This window comes from Misgurnus anguillicaudatus, chromosome 19 (genome assembly GCF_027580225.2).
Source record: "Misgurnus anguillicaudatus chromosome 19, ASM2758022v2, whole genome shotgun sequence".
NCBI lineage: Eukaryota > Metazoa > Chordata > Actinopteri > Cypriniformes > Cobitidae > Misgurnus > Misgurnus anguillicaudatus.
The window spans coordinates 35534758-35554862 of record NC_073355.2 but is presented as its reverse complement, the minus strand read 5'-3'; the positions used below and the strand labels follow the sequence as shown (position 1 = coordinate 35554862).

Sequence of the window (20105 nt, the reverse complement as noted above, 5' to 3'; positions counted from 1 at the left end):
ATACACAATATTTAACAGATATAAATATGACGTGTACTGATATATGGATTTGAAAGATATGATATTTTAAGATGACCAAAATCCCTTTCAACAAATGTGTATATTTACAACACAAAATAACAGTTACACTGCCAACAAAGAAGCGCTGTGTTTTCACACGAATGCTGTAATGTAATTAAAAATGATTAATAATAGCTCATAGAAAAAACATTACAAAATGAAATGAAGGAATACAAGAACAGGCTCTTCTGAAACCCAGACATTTTATATTTGAATTGCTTGGCCTTTACACGAGTGCATGGGGGAAATAAAAGTTGCAAGGATTTTCTTTTAAAAACATATACTATACATGACCCTGCCTGTGAAAACCCAGCTAAAGTCATTTATATTGTGATTTACTGCCTTTATAAAATCATCCTATATAATGTAAAGAACATTCTGTGAAAATATAACCTTGATATTTTTAATATTGACTGAGTGAGATCATGTCAAAGATTCAAATTAATGATTGAAATCAAACCTTGATGCTACAAATCTTATCATTATGAGACTTTAGCCTGGTTTTGATAGACACACTATAATAATTCAGCATGAAGTTAAACCAACTTGGATTGCAAGTCAATTCAACCTACACTGTAAAAAATGTGTTTAATCAACTAACTATTATTTATCTTGACTAGAGATGAGTTGCTACAACTTATAAAATTAAGTTGACATATTCTATATTTTATAAGTTATAACAATTCATCTTTAGGGGTTGTGCACACCAAAACTTTTAAACGAGGCTGAAAATGCCTTGAGGATGCCGAATGCCAGCTGTTTTTCAGCTGAGTGCCAGCTTTCTTCAGCTGAGCGCTTTGGTAGCTGTGATACTTCAGCTGGGAGCCGGTTGGTTGCTGTGATATAATGTCCCGCCCCTCCTCCACTGTGATTGTACAGCCGTGTGGGAACTGACATTGACAAGCAGAGCTTTTCACTCGAAGTTGAATATTTTTCAACTCTCAGCGCTGAGCGTGGAAAAACCGCTGAGTTCCGGTTTTCAGTGCGGAAGAAAACCGCTAGCTGCTGGCTTTTTTGAAAACGCTGAGCTTCCATTGAAAACAATTGAAAACATGCGCCGGCCGCAGGCGTAAAAGTTTTGGTGTGCACGCCCCCTTAAGGGTTGTGCATACCAAAACTTTTAAATGCAGCTGAAAACATCTAGACAATGCCGAATACCAGCTGTTTTTTCAGCTGAGTGCCAGCTTTCTTCAGCCGAGTGCTTTGGTAGCTGTGATACTTCAGCTGTGAGGCTGTTGGTTGCTGTGGTAATGTCCCGCCCCTCCTCCACTGTGATTGGACGGCCGTGTGAGAACTGACATTGACGAGTGGAGCTTTTCACCCAAAGCTGAATATTTTTCAACTCTCAGCGCTGAGCGCGGAAAAACCGCGGAGCGCCGGCTTATTTGAAAAACACCAAGCTTCCATTGGAAACAATTGAAAACATGCGCCGGCCGCGGGCGTAAAAGCTTTGGTGTGCACGCCCCCTTAGTCCAGATAAATAATCAACATGATCTCACAAAGTTCCGTGGTATAGTCACGGAATATTTCGCAAATTTTTCCATTGCATTGTCACGGATCTCCGAATTTTTACGTGGCCATATCATGGACTTTCTTTTCCGTGTCATTGTCACGGATTGATTACTCAATTGCTTTTTCCTATTTTCAAACCATTGTCGCTTCGGTTTAGGGTTAGATTTAGTGTTTGCGTTAGGATGTCACGTTAAGTATTGGTTTATACTAGTTTTCCTAATTTATTCTTTTATATTTTCTAAATTTTAAACCATTGTCGCCTGGCGTTAGAGTTGGGTAAGGATGTCATTTTATGTAAATCCAACCCTAAACCGAAGCAACAATGGTAAGAAAATAGGAAAAACAGTTGAGTAACCAATCCGTGACAAAGACACGGAAAAGAAAGTCCGTTCATTTTATGTAAATCTAACCCTAAACCGAAGCGACAATGGTAAGAAAATAGGTTGAGTAACCAATTTGTGACAATGCCACGGAAAAATTAGCAAAATATTCCGTGAATATACCAAAAATCTGTAAATCTGAGTTGATTAAACAGTGATGTACTTTTTTACATTTTGACCTGTTATAAGTTGACATAACTTAAAGGGGGGGTTTAATGGTATTTCAAGCATTCTGACTTATTAACACAGTTATAGAGTTGTTTCCTCATGCTAAACGTAGGCAAAGTGTCTAAAAAGCTGTTGGGCGTGTTTCAGAGTATTTCTGTGCCGAATGCACTTCGCCAGGGTTCGTACAATTTTCGGCTAGATTTTTTCTATTACAGTTCTAACTGACGTTTCAGGGGTTTTCGATACGTATCACTTCTTTATATGGGCTTCCGCCGGAAAACTTCCCCCGGAAAACCCCGCCCAGCCGTCAGTCAGCGGGAGACGCTAAAGCTTGCTAACAGCTTATCACGCCACTCAGCTTTGTTTAATTTCAAAAGTCAACAATGGCACGAAAGAAGAAGTGTGTTTTTGGATGTAAGGAGAAGACATCCAGCCTTATGGAAACAATGGATATAGTTTATTATCCGGATTAGCAGCTGAGTTTTGCGTGTGTGTTTGATGCGGTGGATTTTCAGAACCAGGTCATGACGAGTTACACGTGGTAAGTAAGACTTCTGTCTTATGTTGGAAATAGGCGCGTGTATATTATATAAATGACACGAACATGTAGTGAATCATAAGTTAAACAGTGTTGTATAGTGTTGCATGACTCGTACTCGCTCCTCCCGCGGTATAACTCCTCCTTCTTCATTTTTTCGTACGTTATCGGAAAGATTCGGTAAAGCTAATCTTTCTTTTATAAATCTGATTCAACTAAAGACTCTTCAGAGATATAAAGGATGTCATACTACTCTATAGGTACTCCAGATTAACATCAGAAATGCAGAAACAGCCTGTGTTACGTGAGCTTTAAAAAAAAATCAAAAAATCAAATGGTTAACCTTAATTTGTTAATAAGTTAACCTTAATAAGTTAACGTAACATAAAATTTTACAGTGCAGGGTCACTTATGCAAAATCAGAGCTAGTTTTAGTTTTTATTTTATTTTAACTGAATTATTTTTTGAATTAGCCTTTTAAAAAATTTTTTTAGTAATTTTTCTAAAAAGTTTTCTAACTTTTTTTGTTTTTATTTATTTACTTACACTAATATCGCTATTTATGTTTATATGTAATTTATTTTTATTTCAATTTTAGCTTTTTTAGTTACTAATTTCAATTGTAATGCCTCAACTTAAAGCTTTTTGGGGTGGTTTCTCGGACAGGGATTATCTTAAGCCAGAAACAGGCCTTAGTTTAATTAGGAAATAGAAACATTACTTGTGTGCATTTTGAGGCAAAGATAAAGGCACTGATGTATTTTAAAATGTCAGTGCAAGTTGTTTTGAGTTTAGACAGCTCTTACGTTTATTTTAGTCTAGGACTAGTCAATCCCTGTCCGGGAAACCTCCCTTTTGAGTTTATAACTTCTAATTTAGTTTTTGTACTATACTGTTAAAGGGATAGTTCACCCAAAAGTGATAATTCTGTCAAAATGTTGTTTTAAACCTGCATGAGCTTCCCCATTGTGTCAAACACAAAATAAGACACTGTGATAAATCATGGCAACCACATAGTTGATGGTACCCATTGACTTAAAACAAATACTATAGAAGTCAATAGGTACCATCAACATTTATCAAAATATCTTCTTTTGCATTCAACAAAATAAAGAAACTCATGCAGGTTTAAAACAACATGAAGGTTAGTAAATGGTGACATAATTTTCATTTTTGAGTGAACTATCCCTTTAACGCCTTTATTTGATTTGATTGTAATGAACAGGCAGTTAGTTTAACAAAATCTATATATGTTTTTCCACAGATTATTTGTCTACAGCAAATTATTGATTTTATTGTGATGTGTTGACATAATTGCATCCAGAATGACACTTTTCACAGAAACAATCTATCACATAACTATTTTAAAACAAACTCTTTTAATGAGCGATTTTGCAGGATGCCCAGGGATGTCTTTCAACGGATGCTCATTATAGACATTTTGAACACCATGCCAGTAATCGTGGTTCATTGCAGTCTCCCGGGTTTCCATCAGACCTTCAGCTTTACCTGGAGTCACTGTACAGCTACGGTTACTGGCAGCAACTCCCTGGATGACTGAGACTGTTGAGCTCCATCAGGACCCAAGCGCAGACTGACGCTCCCATCGGCCGTTCCGGGTTCGGCCCGAAAGTCTTTGTGCACGGGCCGGATGGCTGCGATGAACTGCCTCTTGAAGGTCTCGCTGAGCATGATGTAAAGTATTGGGTTGATGCAACTGTTGGCGTAGCCCATGCTTATGGCGATGTTATAGACGTAGAGAAAGGCGAAACTGGGTCGATGCACGCTCAGGTGAGCCAGTTGCAAAACGTAATATGGTGCCCAACAAATAAAGAAGGCCAGGCATATGGCGACGGCCATTCGGGTGACCTTTCTGGTGCGCACGCGCAGGCTGTGCTGTGGGAGCGGGGCCACCGTTGCAGACATGTTTTGGAGGATCTTGAAAAAGACCACGCAGATGATCACCAAGGGCAAGGCGAAAGCCAGCACAAACTGGTAGAGAGTAAACCAGTACGTGTCTGTGGCCGGATTGGGGAGAAGTAGAGCGCATCCCACCGAACCGTCTCGCAGGGGCATGAGACCGGCATACATCCACACAGGTGTGATGGAAAGCAGAGAGAGTATCCAAACGAGCCCGACGACCGCTACGGCCACGCGCGGCGTACGTATGTGGTTAAAGCGAATGGGATGAACCGTCGCCAAGTATCGGTCCAGCGTCATGACGGTCAGGATGTAGGTGCTCACGATTTGGCTGTTGGAGTCCAATGCCGTTATAACGGTGCACATGGTGGCACCGAAACACCAAGAACCGTTTCCCAAAAGCTGATGGATGAGGAATGGCATGCCAAGAAGAAAGAGAAGGTCTGCGATTGACAAGCTAAAGATGAAGATATCAGGGACTGTCTGCTGCGCTCTGAACTTTGTCTTTTTGACAATGGTGTAGATGACAATGCAATTGCCTATAATGCCGACGAAACAGATGACCCCGTAAATGCTGGGCATGAGGACATTGTGGTACTGCTCCTCTGTCTCTGTGAGAAAACACAAGGAGATATTTTCGTAATTTCCAAGCAATTTGTTTACATCGGGCCTTTATCCTACAGCACTAATCCAAATTATTGAATGCATGCATGTTAACTAAGCCTGGTGGGAATTGCATTTGCATAAAAAGCCTGTGCTAAAGAAGAGCTTATGAAAATGATGCACTGTGCACTTGTTTCTTGGTAATATTTCTACCTGACCTTTACTGAACATTATTTCTGGTGTAACATTTTTACCTGCATTAAATCGTTGAGATGAGTTGGACCCATCACTGGAATTATCAGTGGAGGTGACGTTGAAATCCATCCTGAACCTTTGCTGGCAATTGAACACAAATGGACAGCATTTATAGACAGGCTACATTAACATTACGCTCTTAAAAATAAATGTGCTACACTCGTAAAATGGCTGAGTTATTTTTAACCCATACTGGGCACATTTTGGACAGAACACACTGCTGGGTTAAAATTGAGCCAATGCTGGGTCATTTTAACCCTAACTGCTGGGTTATTTTAACTCATGGTTGCATAACAACAACCGAAAATTGGGTCATTTTAACCCAGCATGTGTTCTGTCCAATATTTACCCAATATGGTTAAAAATATACATTTTTAAAGTGTATAGAAGAACAATTGTTGGCTGTATGGGTCCATAAACATTTAAAGGATTAGTCAATTTTCTTTAAAAAAATCCAGATAATTTACTCACCACCATGTCATCCAAAATGTTGATGTCTTTCTTTGTTCAGTCTAGAAGAAATTATGTTTTTTGAGGAAAACATTCCAGGATTTTTCTCATTTTAATGGACTTTAATGGGCCCCAACAACTCAGCACTTAACATTTTTTTAAACTGAGTTTTAAAAGACTCTAAAGGATCCCAAACAAGGCATAATGGTCTTATCTAGTGAAACGATTGTCATTTTTGACAAGATAAATAAAAAATATGCACTTTTAAACCACAACTTCTCGTCTATCTCTGGTCCTGTGATGCGCCAGCGCGACCTCACGTAATACGTCATGACGTCAAGAGGTCACGGATGATGTATGCAAAACTACGCTCCAGTGTTTACAAGTGTGGAGAAAGAGGACCGTTCCGACGTTGTTGTATGTTAAATGATACTAATAAATGTCTTTGCGTCAGTTTATTGTTTAAAATAGTCCACTAAAAGTGCGTTTCATATATGTAACACTTGACCTTTCGATGTCACTCGCTGGCGCGTCACAGGACCGGAGATAGAAGATAAATTGTGGTTAAAAAGTGCATATTTTTAATTTTTCTTGTCAAAAATGACAATCGTTTCGCTAGATAAGACCCTTATGCCTCGTTTGGGATTGTTTATAGTTCTTTGAAACTCCGTTGAAAAAACTGTTACGTGTTGAGTTAAGTGTTAAGTGTTGGGGTCCATTAAAGTCCATTAAAATGAGAAAAATCCTGGGATGTTTTCCTCAAAAAACGTGGTTTCTTCTCGACTGAACGAAGAGGGACATCGGCATTTTGTATGACATGGTGGTGAGTAAATTATCTGGATTTTTTTTAAGAAAATAGACTAATACTTTAAGAAGAATCTTTCTATTGCACAAAACATTCTTTACATTATGAAAAGATAGGAAGGAAATAGTTATTTTAAAATCCTTTGCCTTCGGGGAACCAAATTTTTTTTATGCTATCAGTGTGAAGACCTCTATCTAGCACCTTTAATAATCCTCTGCTAGACTAATCCAATCAAAAATCAGTTCAGTAAAAAAGTAATTTTGTGCATGATCTAATAAACCAGTATGGACTATAGGATAAAATTACTTGAGAGATATGATCACATTTCCAAACATACAGTTTTTTATTGGATATAAAAAAATCATAAATGTACAGTAACAGACATAAAACAGTGTAGATCTATATCCATATCTTCATGTGACAGTCATGTCATTTGATCTATGTCTATGATGTATTACATAAACTATTATCAAAATGTAGCTTTTGTGTTTTTTTCTTTATTATTTTCCTTTTATTAGATTTCCACACCATGGTGATCTCTTAACAATAAAGCTTACAGGGCTTTTTTTTTGCAGTGATGCCATAAAAGAAACATTTCTGATTCTCAAAAAAGCTTCAGTCAACAGTTTCTTAAAGAATCATTTCCTTCATGTCAGAAAAATTGTCAAAAATGGTCCCAAGCTGTCACCGTGGGGCAGTACATAAAAAGGTCCTATTTAGGTACAGATATGTATACATTTGGTAACAGTGTGTGTATTTTTATATACCTTAGAGGTATAGTAATAGGCATACTTTGGTATCTCTGAGGTACTACAATAATATAAACTGTCCTTATCTTTTAATAGCCTGACTCTGCAAAACCTTTCTTTAGGATCGGTGAATGTTTAAGGCTCCTTATGTAACCATACAGCCTGACAAAGTACATCTATTTAGGAGTGAATGGCACTTTGCCGTAAGAGTTTTTTAATATATACGCATATTGCATCTGCCTTACATTTCCAAACCTTCTGTATTGTTTCTAAACCAAAGTTCTGTACAGTACAGATTATCAACTGGTACTTTGATAGCCTATACTAAAGTAATTATAATTATAATACCATGATACCATGGTGGGCTACAAAACACATTCGCACTTTTCTGTGTAGAAAAGCAATTACGCATATATGTCTGCGTATTTAAGTGACTTACCTTTATTGGTACAGCTTAAAGAGAAGTATTCTGTTGATTGAAGTTTTCCATTTAGCTTGAATATCTCCGCTGAAACACATGCCACAAGTGGACATCTCTCCAAACGCGCGCTAAATGAACCATTGCTGCGGGTAAAGAAATGAATTCACAGTTGATCCGTTCTCAATGGAGCAATCAAAACGAGAACCCGATGATGATGATGCGGCTTAGATTCATTTCCATCTCGCATGTGATCTTGGAAAAGCAGCTGAGATGTAGGTCTACTCCGTGCGTCCCTGCTGAATGCGTAGTGTTGGATTGAACAGAAGATGTGACGCTGATGCGCTGGTGATGTCCGTTGGATGTGCTCTGCCGCTGCTGACGTGACATGATGTGATCCATGTGGACACTTTCAGGTCCAACACTATCTGAATCAGCTTGCAATGTGACCGTACTGGCACTACTGAGTCTCGTTTTCTTTCAGAGCAACTAATGACATTTTGGAGATCATTTACAGCGCGTAATGATGTGATGTTGCTCCGTGGAGATCGTCAGTGCAATTTGCAAACGGATACATTATGTTGAACAGATGTGTATACGAAATAAAAAGTGAAACGTGTTTGCATGTGATTTAATTATGCAAGAGGTTAATTTGAGCAATTTACACAATGCGCTCTTAAACACAAAGGTACTAGCGTTGCCATAGAAGAACCATTTTTGGTTCCTCAAAGAACGTTTCATTTAAAGGTTTTTAAAATAATTACTTTTTCTTTTACCTTTTTATAGTCTTAAGGACTATTTATCACTATAAAGAACCCTTTGTGCAACAGAAACCATCTGTGGATGGCGTTAAAGGTTCTTGGAACCAGATCGACAAAGAATCTTTCTTTTAAAGAGTGTACGCAAGACATAATGAATGAATTAACTACAGTATTTAAAATAAAACATGCATATTAACATAAAAAAACATTTGCTGAAACTTCGAAAAGAAGAAAATAATCAAATATTTGTTAAAAAGAGAGAGAAAAAACGAAAACATTTTCACATCTCATTGAAGTTGCAAAAAGGCTCTTGAGGATTTGCCCTTTGTAGAGATTCGGGCAAATAGACATTTACACAGGTGCTTGACTTTGAAGTCAGGTGTCATTATGATGAAATCTGAAATGATGAAGCTGAAATCTGCTTTATATCAAATACCGGACAGTTTTTGATCAGATGCGGTTAAAACCAAATATCTTGGGATTTGCCAAATATGACTATTTATCTAATTTTGACATGCTTTGACAATTAATTTAAAATGTTACTTTTATTAGCAATTTTATTTTAGCTCTTTGTATAGATGCGCAAATCTATTACTAATAAATTATTCAGCAATAACAAATTTGCGACACAGAAATTTGATTCTGGTTATGCTGCAGTTTAAATTGGTTCAAATGTAATTAAATCCCCAGTTCAATGCAGAGCTCAGAAGACACGCATATGACAGTCTATTAAAGCTTTGCAAATAAATAAAACCAACAAACAAACAACAATAATTGGAAAAGAAACAAACACGTGAAAGGTTAAATATTCTGACAACCACAATAACGCGCTTCATTTGCGCCATTGCTTTATTATTCACTTTTAATGTTCGGCCAGACGATGGCGCTATGCTGCAGTTTAAATGCCTTTATTTATTGCACTCATTAAAATGAAATTTAATTAGGCTATTTGTCAAGATTATGCATTGTTTTGATTATTAAAAGATTATAAAGGATTATTATTAGCCAAAAGGACCTAATGGTTTTACCTATCTTGTAGGCTCGTTTTGTTAATTGCATTGCAGCTCCACATGTTGGAATATGTTTGATGATCAGCAGTTCAGTTTGCACAATTTCGCTTACAGAAAATGTATTTTATAACAAACCGTACAGAAACTGTATAACAAAGGGAAAAAGCTAGGATAAAAAACAGGACTATTATAAAATACATAGAATGGCATTATTGCTAAATTTTTTATTAAATATACATACAAACAAACATAAAGCAGAATTTTATAATATATATCGATTTTTTTTGCAGATATGATTTATTATTTATAAACTGTTAAAAAATAATTATCTGTGGTATTGTAATTTGTTATAGGCCTATTCATAGCGATATTAAGCAAGTATTGTAGTTTCTCAATAAGTAGTTTCGTAGGTTATCCCATCGTTTAAAATATCCTTTCTCTAACGTTAAAGGAATAGTTCACTTTAAAATGAAAATTCTGTCATCATTTACTCATCCTCATGTTGTAGGGATCGACCGATATGGATTTTTAAGTGTCGATGCCGATACCTATTTTTGTTTCATCAGCCTTAGCCGATGACCGATACAGGCTGCCGATTTTCTTGAGCCGATATATGGAGCCGATACTGCTTAATCAATTTACATCATAAAAATGACACAGTAATGCCAAATGTTACAAGTCTCAATTTAAAAAAGTAACATTTATTGAATTTAAAAAAAACTATATTTAACAAATAGTAAAAAAAATGTGAGGGTGCTATGGAACCATGAACTGCACTCTCCACAATGACAAGGAACTATCAGCAAAAGATATTGATTTCTAGAACTTTACTACTACAAATATATAGAGATGAGAAATAAAAACCTGCTTTGTCAAGCCATGATCAGTTGTTAGGCCAAGCATTCAATGTTTTCATGGAAAGGTTGGTTGTTTTAAGTCACATGACCTGCAGTCGCTTGCGGCTTCCAGTACTCTGTCTGTAAATAATGCCGGAAAAAATTGGCGAACACAGCAGCGATGCCGATACATATAAAACTCGCAAAAATCGTCCCAATATATCGGCCGGCCGATATATGTGTCTATCACTATCATGTTGTTCTAAACTTGCATGAACCTCCCCCCTCTGACGAACACAAAAGAAGATACCCTGACAAATGATGGCAAACACACAGCAGACAGCGACCACCGACCTCCACAGTAGGAAACAAATATTTTGGAAGTATTGTGATAAATGATGAAGAAAATATTTTGATAAATGATGGCAAGCACACAGCCGACAGTACCCACTAAATTCCATCATATTTTTTATTCCTACTATGGAAGTCTATGGTCACTTACTGCTGTGTGTTTACCATCATTTCTCAAAATATCTTATTTTGTGTATATCAGAAAAAGAAACCCATTCAGGCCCAGAACAACATGAGGAGGAGTAAATGACGACAGAATTTTCATTTTAAAGTGAACTATCTCTTTAACTTTATTTGTGAACATTGTGCTAATAAATGCCTGATTTAAAATACTGAATTGCTGTGATCACCAATAAATGTTTTATCATAGCCCATTCATTATTAACTAGAAAGATTTTTAAAATATTATGGTATTATTAATGGTGAAACTGCAGTTATTGATTTTTACTTTTAAAAAATGACATTACTGAACAGAAATGCAACTGACCACTAGGGGCAGGCGGATGCTGCACGCGCGGCTCTATCAGAGAGGAAACGGAAATAAACAGAAAAACACAGCAATATTTCACCGTTTCGAGTCGTGCGAGGAAAACCGCTCAACCTCGCTAACGTTTAAAGACTAATTCACGTGGATTGTACATTTATTGACGTGACAAGAGGGAGTTTCGGCCCCTACCGCCGTTTTTGAACGGTAAGTGTATGTAACCACAGGATTTCTCTAACTGCTGCCAGCGTCAATGTTTTTTTCTTACGTTAACATGAGCAGGGCCGTACGGCCTGTGTGCTTTATGTATTTCCATTAGTGTATCCACTATATTTTTACGTTCACACAATTTCCGGCATTATGCATATTTCTTGGCGCGTTTGAACGATTTATGAGTGGAGGAGACGCGGTTTTATTTGTTTATGTGGGGGTTACAATGGCAAAGATGAGAAAACTAGAACCTTCGAAATTACTGGAATCAGTCATTATACATTGTTAATTAAACAACACACAATAGATACTAACGACTTACTGAAAGTAAGTTAAGTTTTGTATTTTGCACGTAAGTTATGCGCTATCGTCCCAAGACAATACGCCGTAAACAATTTCACTTGTACTATTTAACACTCGATTGGATAACATTTTTATAGATTCTATCTAAACAGTTATATAGTCATTATCGTTATGTAATTGCTTGCTGGACAAAACATTGTCAAATGTTGCCTGTTGGATCGCAATACCATGCAACATACAGTATCAACATGGTAAAATGTGATGGCATGCTTAAGCTAACTAACGTTACACATCTCCAAAGCTGTTTGTTCTATTTCCGGTGTGTCGCCTCATAATTTTACTTAACTGTTCGTACTTTGTCTTTTACTAGGGGCGATCGGTAGTAAGCGTTCATATTTCCGTTTACGCGAGTGTCATATTACAGTTCGTTTACATGCGTTCTTGTTGACTTATGTTTGCGCAATCCTTCATATTTGCTTTCGGACTTCATTATTCAGCGCACGTTCTAACGCTGCAAGACGTCATCGAGCCTTGCGTTCTCAAACGCTATGAAATTCCTGTCGTTTATTGGTCGAACACCAGTCACTCTGAAGCCAATTGGCCGTTGCTTTCGTTTCCACGACATTGATTAGCCGAATCTACTTCGACGCCTCCAATCTGATTGGTCGGTTCGCAGCAGCCGCGGTACCTGATTGGCCGCTCGAGACGTCAAACAGACGGGTTTCCTTCCTCTTTATGGGGAGCCTTTTGCTTTTAATGCCAGTTGTTTCGTGGGGCGCGGCCCATTGAACCATCTAGAATAAGCGCAAGTTGCGCTTTTAGATCAACGCGATCGAGTCCTATCGGATTTTAAAACAGTTTTTATTTGTTTGTAGGTTTCTCGCCGTGACCTTTATGTGAGGATCGCGACGCGGGACTGAGAGAGCGAGAGAGAGAGAGAGACAGGTGGAGACAAACCGGAGATCATTGGGGCTGTGATCATCATCATCTCTTGATCTCATTGTCTGATCCTGAAGGCGACAATAGAGAAATAAACTGCACAATCCACTGCTTTACTGTGTCTTATCACATCTATCTGGCTGTATCATGGAGGCCATTGCCAAGTATGATTTTAAAGCAACGGCAGATGACGAGCTGAGTTTTAAACGTGGGGAAATATTGAAGGTAACATCATCGTTATGTTTATTAATGTTTGCTTTATTATGTAAGAGTTTATGACACAGAGTGTAAAGTTATTTACATGATCTTTGTTATCTAGATCTGACTTTCCCTTAGTGTAATAAATGTGTAAATGTTTTATTATTTGGTTATTAAGTAACCTCTGATACTTCCTCCACGTTATTCTGGATCTACATCAAATTGGATTGTTAATTATTGATTGATTTGTATGTTTAAGGTTTAGGGAGAATTATTTACCCTCCAAATGCGGTAACATGGATGTTTATTGTGTTCTTGACAAGGAACTGGTTGAAAAGATCAAAAGATGCTTGGTGATTTAGTTTATCCAACATATGCTTGTTGTGACAATAACATATTTAGTTACACTTGAGTGTATTGGTGTATTAAACTGAAGAAAACAAGCTAGGTATTATTAGGAAGATATTTATAATAATCACTATACTAAGTAGATGTTTTAGATCATTTGAATCTAAAAATAAATAAAGTTTTGTGTTTAATAAGTATATCAGTTTCAAATAGGCCACTATTTGTTTAAAGACAAAAAAAATTGTGCCTATTTTGTGAAAATGGTGATTAATATTATTTTTAAGTGAATTCTAAGATCTTTTGGTCTTTACTTCATCAACTCCGAATCAAAATGGGATTATAGTTTGTTCTGTTGAAAATACAGCGCCTTCACTTTTCTTGAATCTGAATCATAGCATCTGTTGGTGTGTATGTCACTGTCCATCTCTTTTAAAGTCGCTATCCTTTACGTCTCTATGAAGAAAGTTCAGGAGGCGTAGTTAAAGAGGTTGTGCTGTGTGATTTAAGCTGATTAAAGTTGATTTTTGTGGGCATGCTTTGTACTTTATAACCCTGTCAATAAGCATTTCATTCCTTTGGTTTATTTCTGAATGAGATTTTGTCTTTGTGATGGGTTGGTTAACTCACTAACTCACTAATGTGCTCGCTTTATCCATGACACATATCTGAAGTGATGAGGTGGAAAGGGGATTATATTTTGAATGATTACAGCATTGGTCGGGCCGTCTGTGGGATTTTCTCTTTGTTTATTATTATTATAGAGTTGGATCACGTTTGCGGGACTGGAGCGACGCTTCAGTATGTGGTTGTGAGAAATGCACATAATGGACGTTTAACATGCTGCGATCAGCATGCAGATACTTTTAGATCTTGGTCTGTTTCACTTCTCTTCTTAACGCAATAGTCATAGTTTTTTCCGGCTTGATTTAGCAACATTAGCAAAAACTTTGTCGGATTCCGGACAACACATTTAGCCGAAATGTGACTAGTAGGTTGTCAGCTCTGTACGGTTGCATCCATCTGAAATGTTTTTGGGGTATCTGAGGATTAGGCATGGGCCGGTATAAGTTTCTGGGGTATGATTACCTTTAGCAAAAATACCACAGTGTTGCGGCATTGCCATTGCAACACTAAAATGTGTTGTTATAATGTTTAAATTATAATATGCTTTCAAAAAATATATAATATTTTTGTAATGTATATTAAATGTAAACATCAATCACATGACTTAATGATTTAATGAATTTTGTATAAACACAGCTCATACCTTGGAGATGGTATCACAGAACATTTTAGTGGTTTTGAAACCTTGACTGTTTAAAACCTCGGATATACCTTGAAACCGGTAACCGGCCCATGCCTACTGAGGATTCGACAGAAACATACATTACTTCCTTTTCACAGCCATCAAAAATATAGGCTATTTCCCACAATTCCTCCTGCCTGTCTGTGGTCTGAAGGAAACATGTTGTTGTGTAGATGCTAAGAATTGTGTGTTTCACGTAATGCTGTGAGCCTGGCTGTATAGTGTTCATAAAGAACAAGTGGTGTGCGTTTTGTGTTTGAAATATACACTAGTCAACATTTGAAGTGGATCAAAAAGTTCATAAAAGTTGTCCCAAGCATGGATATTGTTTATAATTTTAAGACTTTTTTTAAAGGTGCCATAGAATAAAAAACTGTATTTACCAAGGCATATATGAATAATTAGAGCTCTGTACATGCCTCAAACGCATTTGTTTCCTCATTTTTATGTAAACCTCGTGCACGTAAAAGACCACTGGAAAACAGGCCCATCTCAACATAAAACCAACTGAGACGTCACAGCCGAAATGTACGCCCCTAACATTAAATTAGACATTAAATTAAGTACAAAGTACTTGTTAAAATGCTAAAAACAAAGTCGTGTCTGCCGAGTTAGCGTTACATGCTAATTAATGCTATATGCTAGCGTTTAGGCTGAAATTGTACTATTGACATTACAGTTACATTTACATTTACATTACTGAAAAAAAACTTGCCACTCAGAATGTCTATTAACAATCTCCAAACAATTAGTTGTTCCTTAAAATCTCTATTTTTGACTGATATAGGCGTATAAGGTCTGTTTACTATTGTGAGCTACTGACATGAGCCTCAGAGCAGAGCTCAACATTATTATTCATGACCCTTCCAAATAGGGCAAAAATAGGCCATTTCATTCAAAGGGCAAATCTTATGGTTGTAAATGGACATAAATGTTTCTGGATCATTTTTGCTCTTAATAAAGTTACACACCTTCTATGTGAATATCAAAGAACAATTTAACAGCTTATTTCAGTGCATTCTTTGGCATCTTTAAAGGTTTTGATCCACTTCAAATGTTACAACGGCGTACATTCCGGTTATTTTTCTCCATTGAGATTTGTGCCTTATTCTATGAGGAAGTGATTCTTCATAACATGCAAAAAAGGATCAAAAGCCAGCAAGCGTGCTAAAAAAAGAACTAGAAGAAAAATATCTCTCTTATTTTTCCGTCAGCAGTGTAGTTGGATTGTTGGTCAGGGTGATGCTATATTGCTGCTAAAGTTTCTTTGAATGGTTTTTGTGGTTTCTATGGGGACTTTTTATTATCTGCCTTATTAAAATGATAAACACAACCGCTGTAAAAAAAAAATATTACTCTTCTCACCAGATGAGTGTTTGATCATTAGGGTAATGGGGTTGGAAAAATATGAGCAAAAGTAAGTAATAGTCATGCATGTCTTAGCATATACCAATAATTTGGCGTTGAACTTGGAACATATGAGACATCGCCTGGAGGAACTAGAATAATCAAATGATAAGAGATCTACTGACGCTTGAACTTACTAAGGGGATATAGCTGCTTGCTTAATACACCCTCATTTGCATAAAGTGTAGCAATTTTTAATTATTTTACAAATGTTGATCATATGTGACACTGTCTTAATTTGGAACTACTGCACTTAAATAAATAGTCAATTTTCACAGATAGTCAACAATACAATATATATAAATACCTCAAAAAATGCATCAGACAATGATTTCTATATTTTTTGGATGTTAGTACAGCTTTGCTGTTACATGTGGTGTGGCGTGATAGGTGAGTTGAAACGAGTGTGCGTTTTAATGGCATTTGCGTAAAGATGTCCAAATATATGTAAAAATAAAAAATTGACACATTGCAACAATTTATTATATTATTTAGGGCTGCATGGTTATGACAAAAATAATAATTGCAGGTTATTTACCATGGTATTGTAATTGCGATTATTATTATTGACAATTACTAGATGTAAAGTTTTGAGATGTTTATAACTTTCTGTAAAGCAGCTACATGGTAAATTGGAAACATCCAAAACTAAATAATATAATGAAAATAACAAATAATTTTGCGAGTTATGTTGTTAGTATAAAAAATCCCAAACGAATGGCTAAAGGACACGTCAACTTGACAAAATTTCTGTATTTGGTGCCCAAACTGGCGAAACGCACAGAAATGAGCACAAATGGACAGCTGTGGCTTTTGGTGATTATGTAATTGTTTCACCTGTAATTATTAATTGTGCAGACCTAATACTGTAAGTCATTTGATTAATGCATCTATCTTCATTGATGTATTCAGTGTTTCCTCTAGGATTTTTTTCAGCTGTGGCGGCAGGGGGCGCCCATGATGATTATAAATGTACATGTATTTTTTTAAAAGTAGAATATAGGCTACAGTAAACTAACATGTATTTTTTATCATTTTCATGCTGTCATTTACTTTTCCTCATATTTATAGCATATTTCTTTTCTATGTTTGATCTAAAATGTATTTTCTTAAAAAACGTTACACAGCTACGTACGTAGTTCGGATATTTCATTGTAGTTTTAATGTAGTGTGCATTGCAAGTTGTGCTCGTGTTTAGCGTTACAGAGCTGTTGCAAACTCACGCACAGTCCTGTTTGATAATCCGCACCACTGTGATTGACCGAACATCCATCAGCAGCAATTTTATTTCACACCCGGTCCAGACCATTTGACATAAAGACCCCGAGCCGGTCACACCGCAAATCGCGCAGTTGAATAGAAACCTTTAACGGTCTTCAGACAGATCTTAAACACAAAGCACGGGGCCATTTAAAAACGAGTCGAATTTTGGTCTTCGATGTTAGACCCGCATTTTACTCTTGTCTATTGAGAGTGAGGAGCTGTCGTCATGGTACAGAGCTCCTCCCCCTTTCCGCCATGTTGGCAGGATTCCGGTGGCAGAACATGATTGTTTACGTGTGTTCTTAGCTCGGTAGTAGAGTAGTTTTTCGCAATTCTACACTGTTTTACCATGCCTTGCAGTTACTGCTGCGTTAAAAACTGTTCCAGTACCTCACGCGATACATATGGAAGGTATACGAACAATGGAATACAGTTTTTTAGGTTACCGAAATGGAGACCATTATGCAGTACAAAGACATCTCAAACAATGGCATATTTGCATTAAAAATGTCATAATTGAACGAATGACACTTACAATTGTCATAAATAGCATAAAACCTCCTTTATATTCATGACATGTGTCATGTCATAAATAATTATGAAGGTTTTATGTCAGTCTTATGCACACCCCTTCAAGAAAAGTGTTACCCACACTGTTAATGGCTTTAATCTTTTACATCTTGCAATCACACATATAACTACCATAGCAAACCCAGAACTGGTTTGTCCACTTTGCAGCCCCCAACACAAAAACCTCGTAAAGTTACAACAGTAGCCTATGTGTCATTTGGCTAAAATCAAATTACAAATAAATACCTAAATATTCTACATCAAAACATGTTGGAAACGTTTGTGTACATTGGACATCTCGTGTTTAGAAACCGTCGCAGTTAATTACTTTGTCATTTTGGTCAAGAAGTGTCTGCTAAATGCAATGTAATTACAATACACTAAACGCATGTGAAGAAACTTAAGTTACCTTTGCCAGTACAACGCTGTTTGTGAGCTTGTTCCTGTAAGATCCCTTTCTTTTCGCCTATCTCTTTGCATTGTTTTATTCCTTTTCTTTATCGTATTTGTAGATCGTCTCTGTCCTGCCGAAATGATAAACTAAAGAGCTCTGGAAGTCGCGCCTCTGTGAAGTTGCCCCTGGCAACCGATAGCGTTTCCTACCGTCATGGCCGACCGGCTCAGACCCCGCCCAAATCGTCACGTGACTCGTCACTCTCAATTGAGTCCCGACCTGCATCTACAACACAAATGACACGCGAATAGTCTATTATTACACCCGTTAGATCAAATCCCGCGGGTACCCCGACCCTGCTGTTTCGTCTGAAAACAGATAAAACAGTCTCACCGTCTGCCTCAAGTTTCTATTACCAACGTTCTTCTCTTCCACGGGAATAATGTAAGTTTCCTTACAAACAGATTCGACTATTAATGTCTTGCAGTCGCATATAAGTAGTATTCAGTATTTAGCCTTTTGTTTTTGGACAAATATCATATCATTTAATGTGAAACTTTGTGAGTGTTGATCTAAAGCACAGAAGATTGATTGACAGCTGAGCGGTCAGCAGCGCGCTACTGCGCTTATAGCCTATATTCTGAATAACTAATGACCAGATAAGTTGATAATATGACTGAGTACAGTGATTCCAAATGAATGTCCAAAAAACTCGTAATATGTTAAATCGAAAGTTTAATAATGTCTTTTCTCGCAGCCCTGCGTTGCGTCCGCGTTGAACATCAAATGCGTGATGACCTTGCACCTTAAATTACCCTAAATTTATAGTCATAAAGATACAAGTAAAACAATATTCGAAACTTCAAATTATGTATTTTTATTTGTGTAAACTCACAATAAGGAGAAAACTTTGTGCTTACTTAAAATCATTAAAAACATGACGTGCTTTCTGCTGCTTTGGTCAGCGCGTCACAAAAAAACAGAAACTCAAATACTTTTTTATTCGTTTTGTCAATTTAATTATTATTTAAGTGTAACATATTTCGTATAGGCTTATTTATTTTATTATTATTTCTCAAAACAGAGACGTAGCCTAATCATCCTCTGTTGATTTAAATCTATTTGTTCATTAAACTAAACCCATGGAAGAAATTATGATACGGAGATTTATTTATAAATGAGTTAACAACGCGAATCCAGAAAGGAATTTATTTCTAAGACCGCCAGTCTGGCAGAGCGGACATTTATGTAGCTTTTTTGCGAGCTGCCGCCGTGGGTTTTGTCTAGAAGGGATACAGCAAATGCCGAAAAGTTAATGATTAGATTTGGAGGTAGGATTATTAGGATGAAAACAGCGGCTCTGGCTAAATGAGATACAAATACATCCTACAATCGTGTGAAATTTTGTGTTTAGAGTTGGGTTTGGTTGAAGGATTAGATTAAAACAGTGATCATCCAGCGAGATTTCGTTTGCTGTATCCCTTCTATCCACAACCGCAGGGGTGGCGGGGATGTTTTAGGCATGGCGGGCCGCCACGGTTGAATGTATATAGCGGAAACACTGTGTATTGTTACACCGGTAGTTAATGGCCATTACTCGTATTGAGCTTTTCAGTCCGTAGATGACCTTCTAATATTTGCATCAAGGCTGACCCCAATTACTGTACCTTAAACCAGTGGTTCTCAAACTGGGGGCCGGGGCCCCCAGGGGGGCCGCAAGATGGTGCCAGGGGGGCCCCAGTTTTATGACATTTTATCAAATAAATTAATTTATCATGAATTCTGTGCAAATTATTACACCTAAAAAAATAAGACTACTAATCAAAAATTCGTATAATTTAATATGTTTTGTTGAATTAAAAGTTGA

General features: G+C 37.0%; 2 protein-coding genes across 4 annotated transcripts in view; one reads left to right on the top strand and one right to left on the bottom strand.

Moving 5' to 3' along the window:
* Positions 1-4018: 4018 nt before the first annotated feature.
* On the bottom strand, positions 4019-8348 carry mchr1b (melanin-concentrating hormone receptor 1b). The gene is made up of 3 exons (XM_055194669.2): positions 7880-8348; positions 5436-5517; positions 4019-5189 (listed from the first exon to the last, which is right to left on the bottom strand). The coding sequence occupies exons 2-3, from the start codon at positions 5503-5505 to the stop codon at positions 4174-4176; spliced, it is 1086 nt and encodes a 361-aa protein (XP_055050644.2). The 5' UTR covers positions 5506-5517; positions 7880-8348; the 3' UTR covers positions 4019-4173.
* A 2987-nt stretch (positions 8349-11335) lies between these two features.
* The window catches only part of grb2b (growth factor receptor-bound protein 2b), a 49499-nt gene continuing 40729 nt past the window's right edge, over positions 11336-20105 (top strand). Inside the window, exons 1-2 of one of the 3 annotated variants that reach the window (XM_055194668.2) lie at positions 11336-11507; positions 12689-12977. In XM_055194668.2, coding sequence (XP_055050643.1) covers positions 12900-12977 — 78 coding nt within the window. In that variant the 5' untranslated portion in view covers positions 11336-11507; positions 12689-12899. Of the gene's footprint in view, positions 11508-12564; positions 12978-20105 lie in introns of those variants that run through there. The other 2 variants (XM_055194666.2, XM_055194667.2) reach the window with 2 other exon arrangements.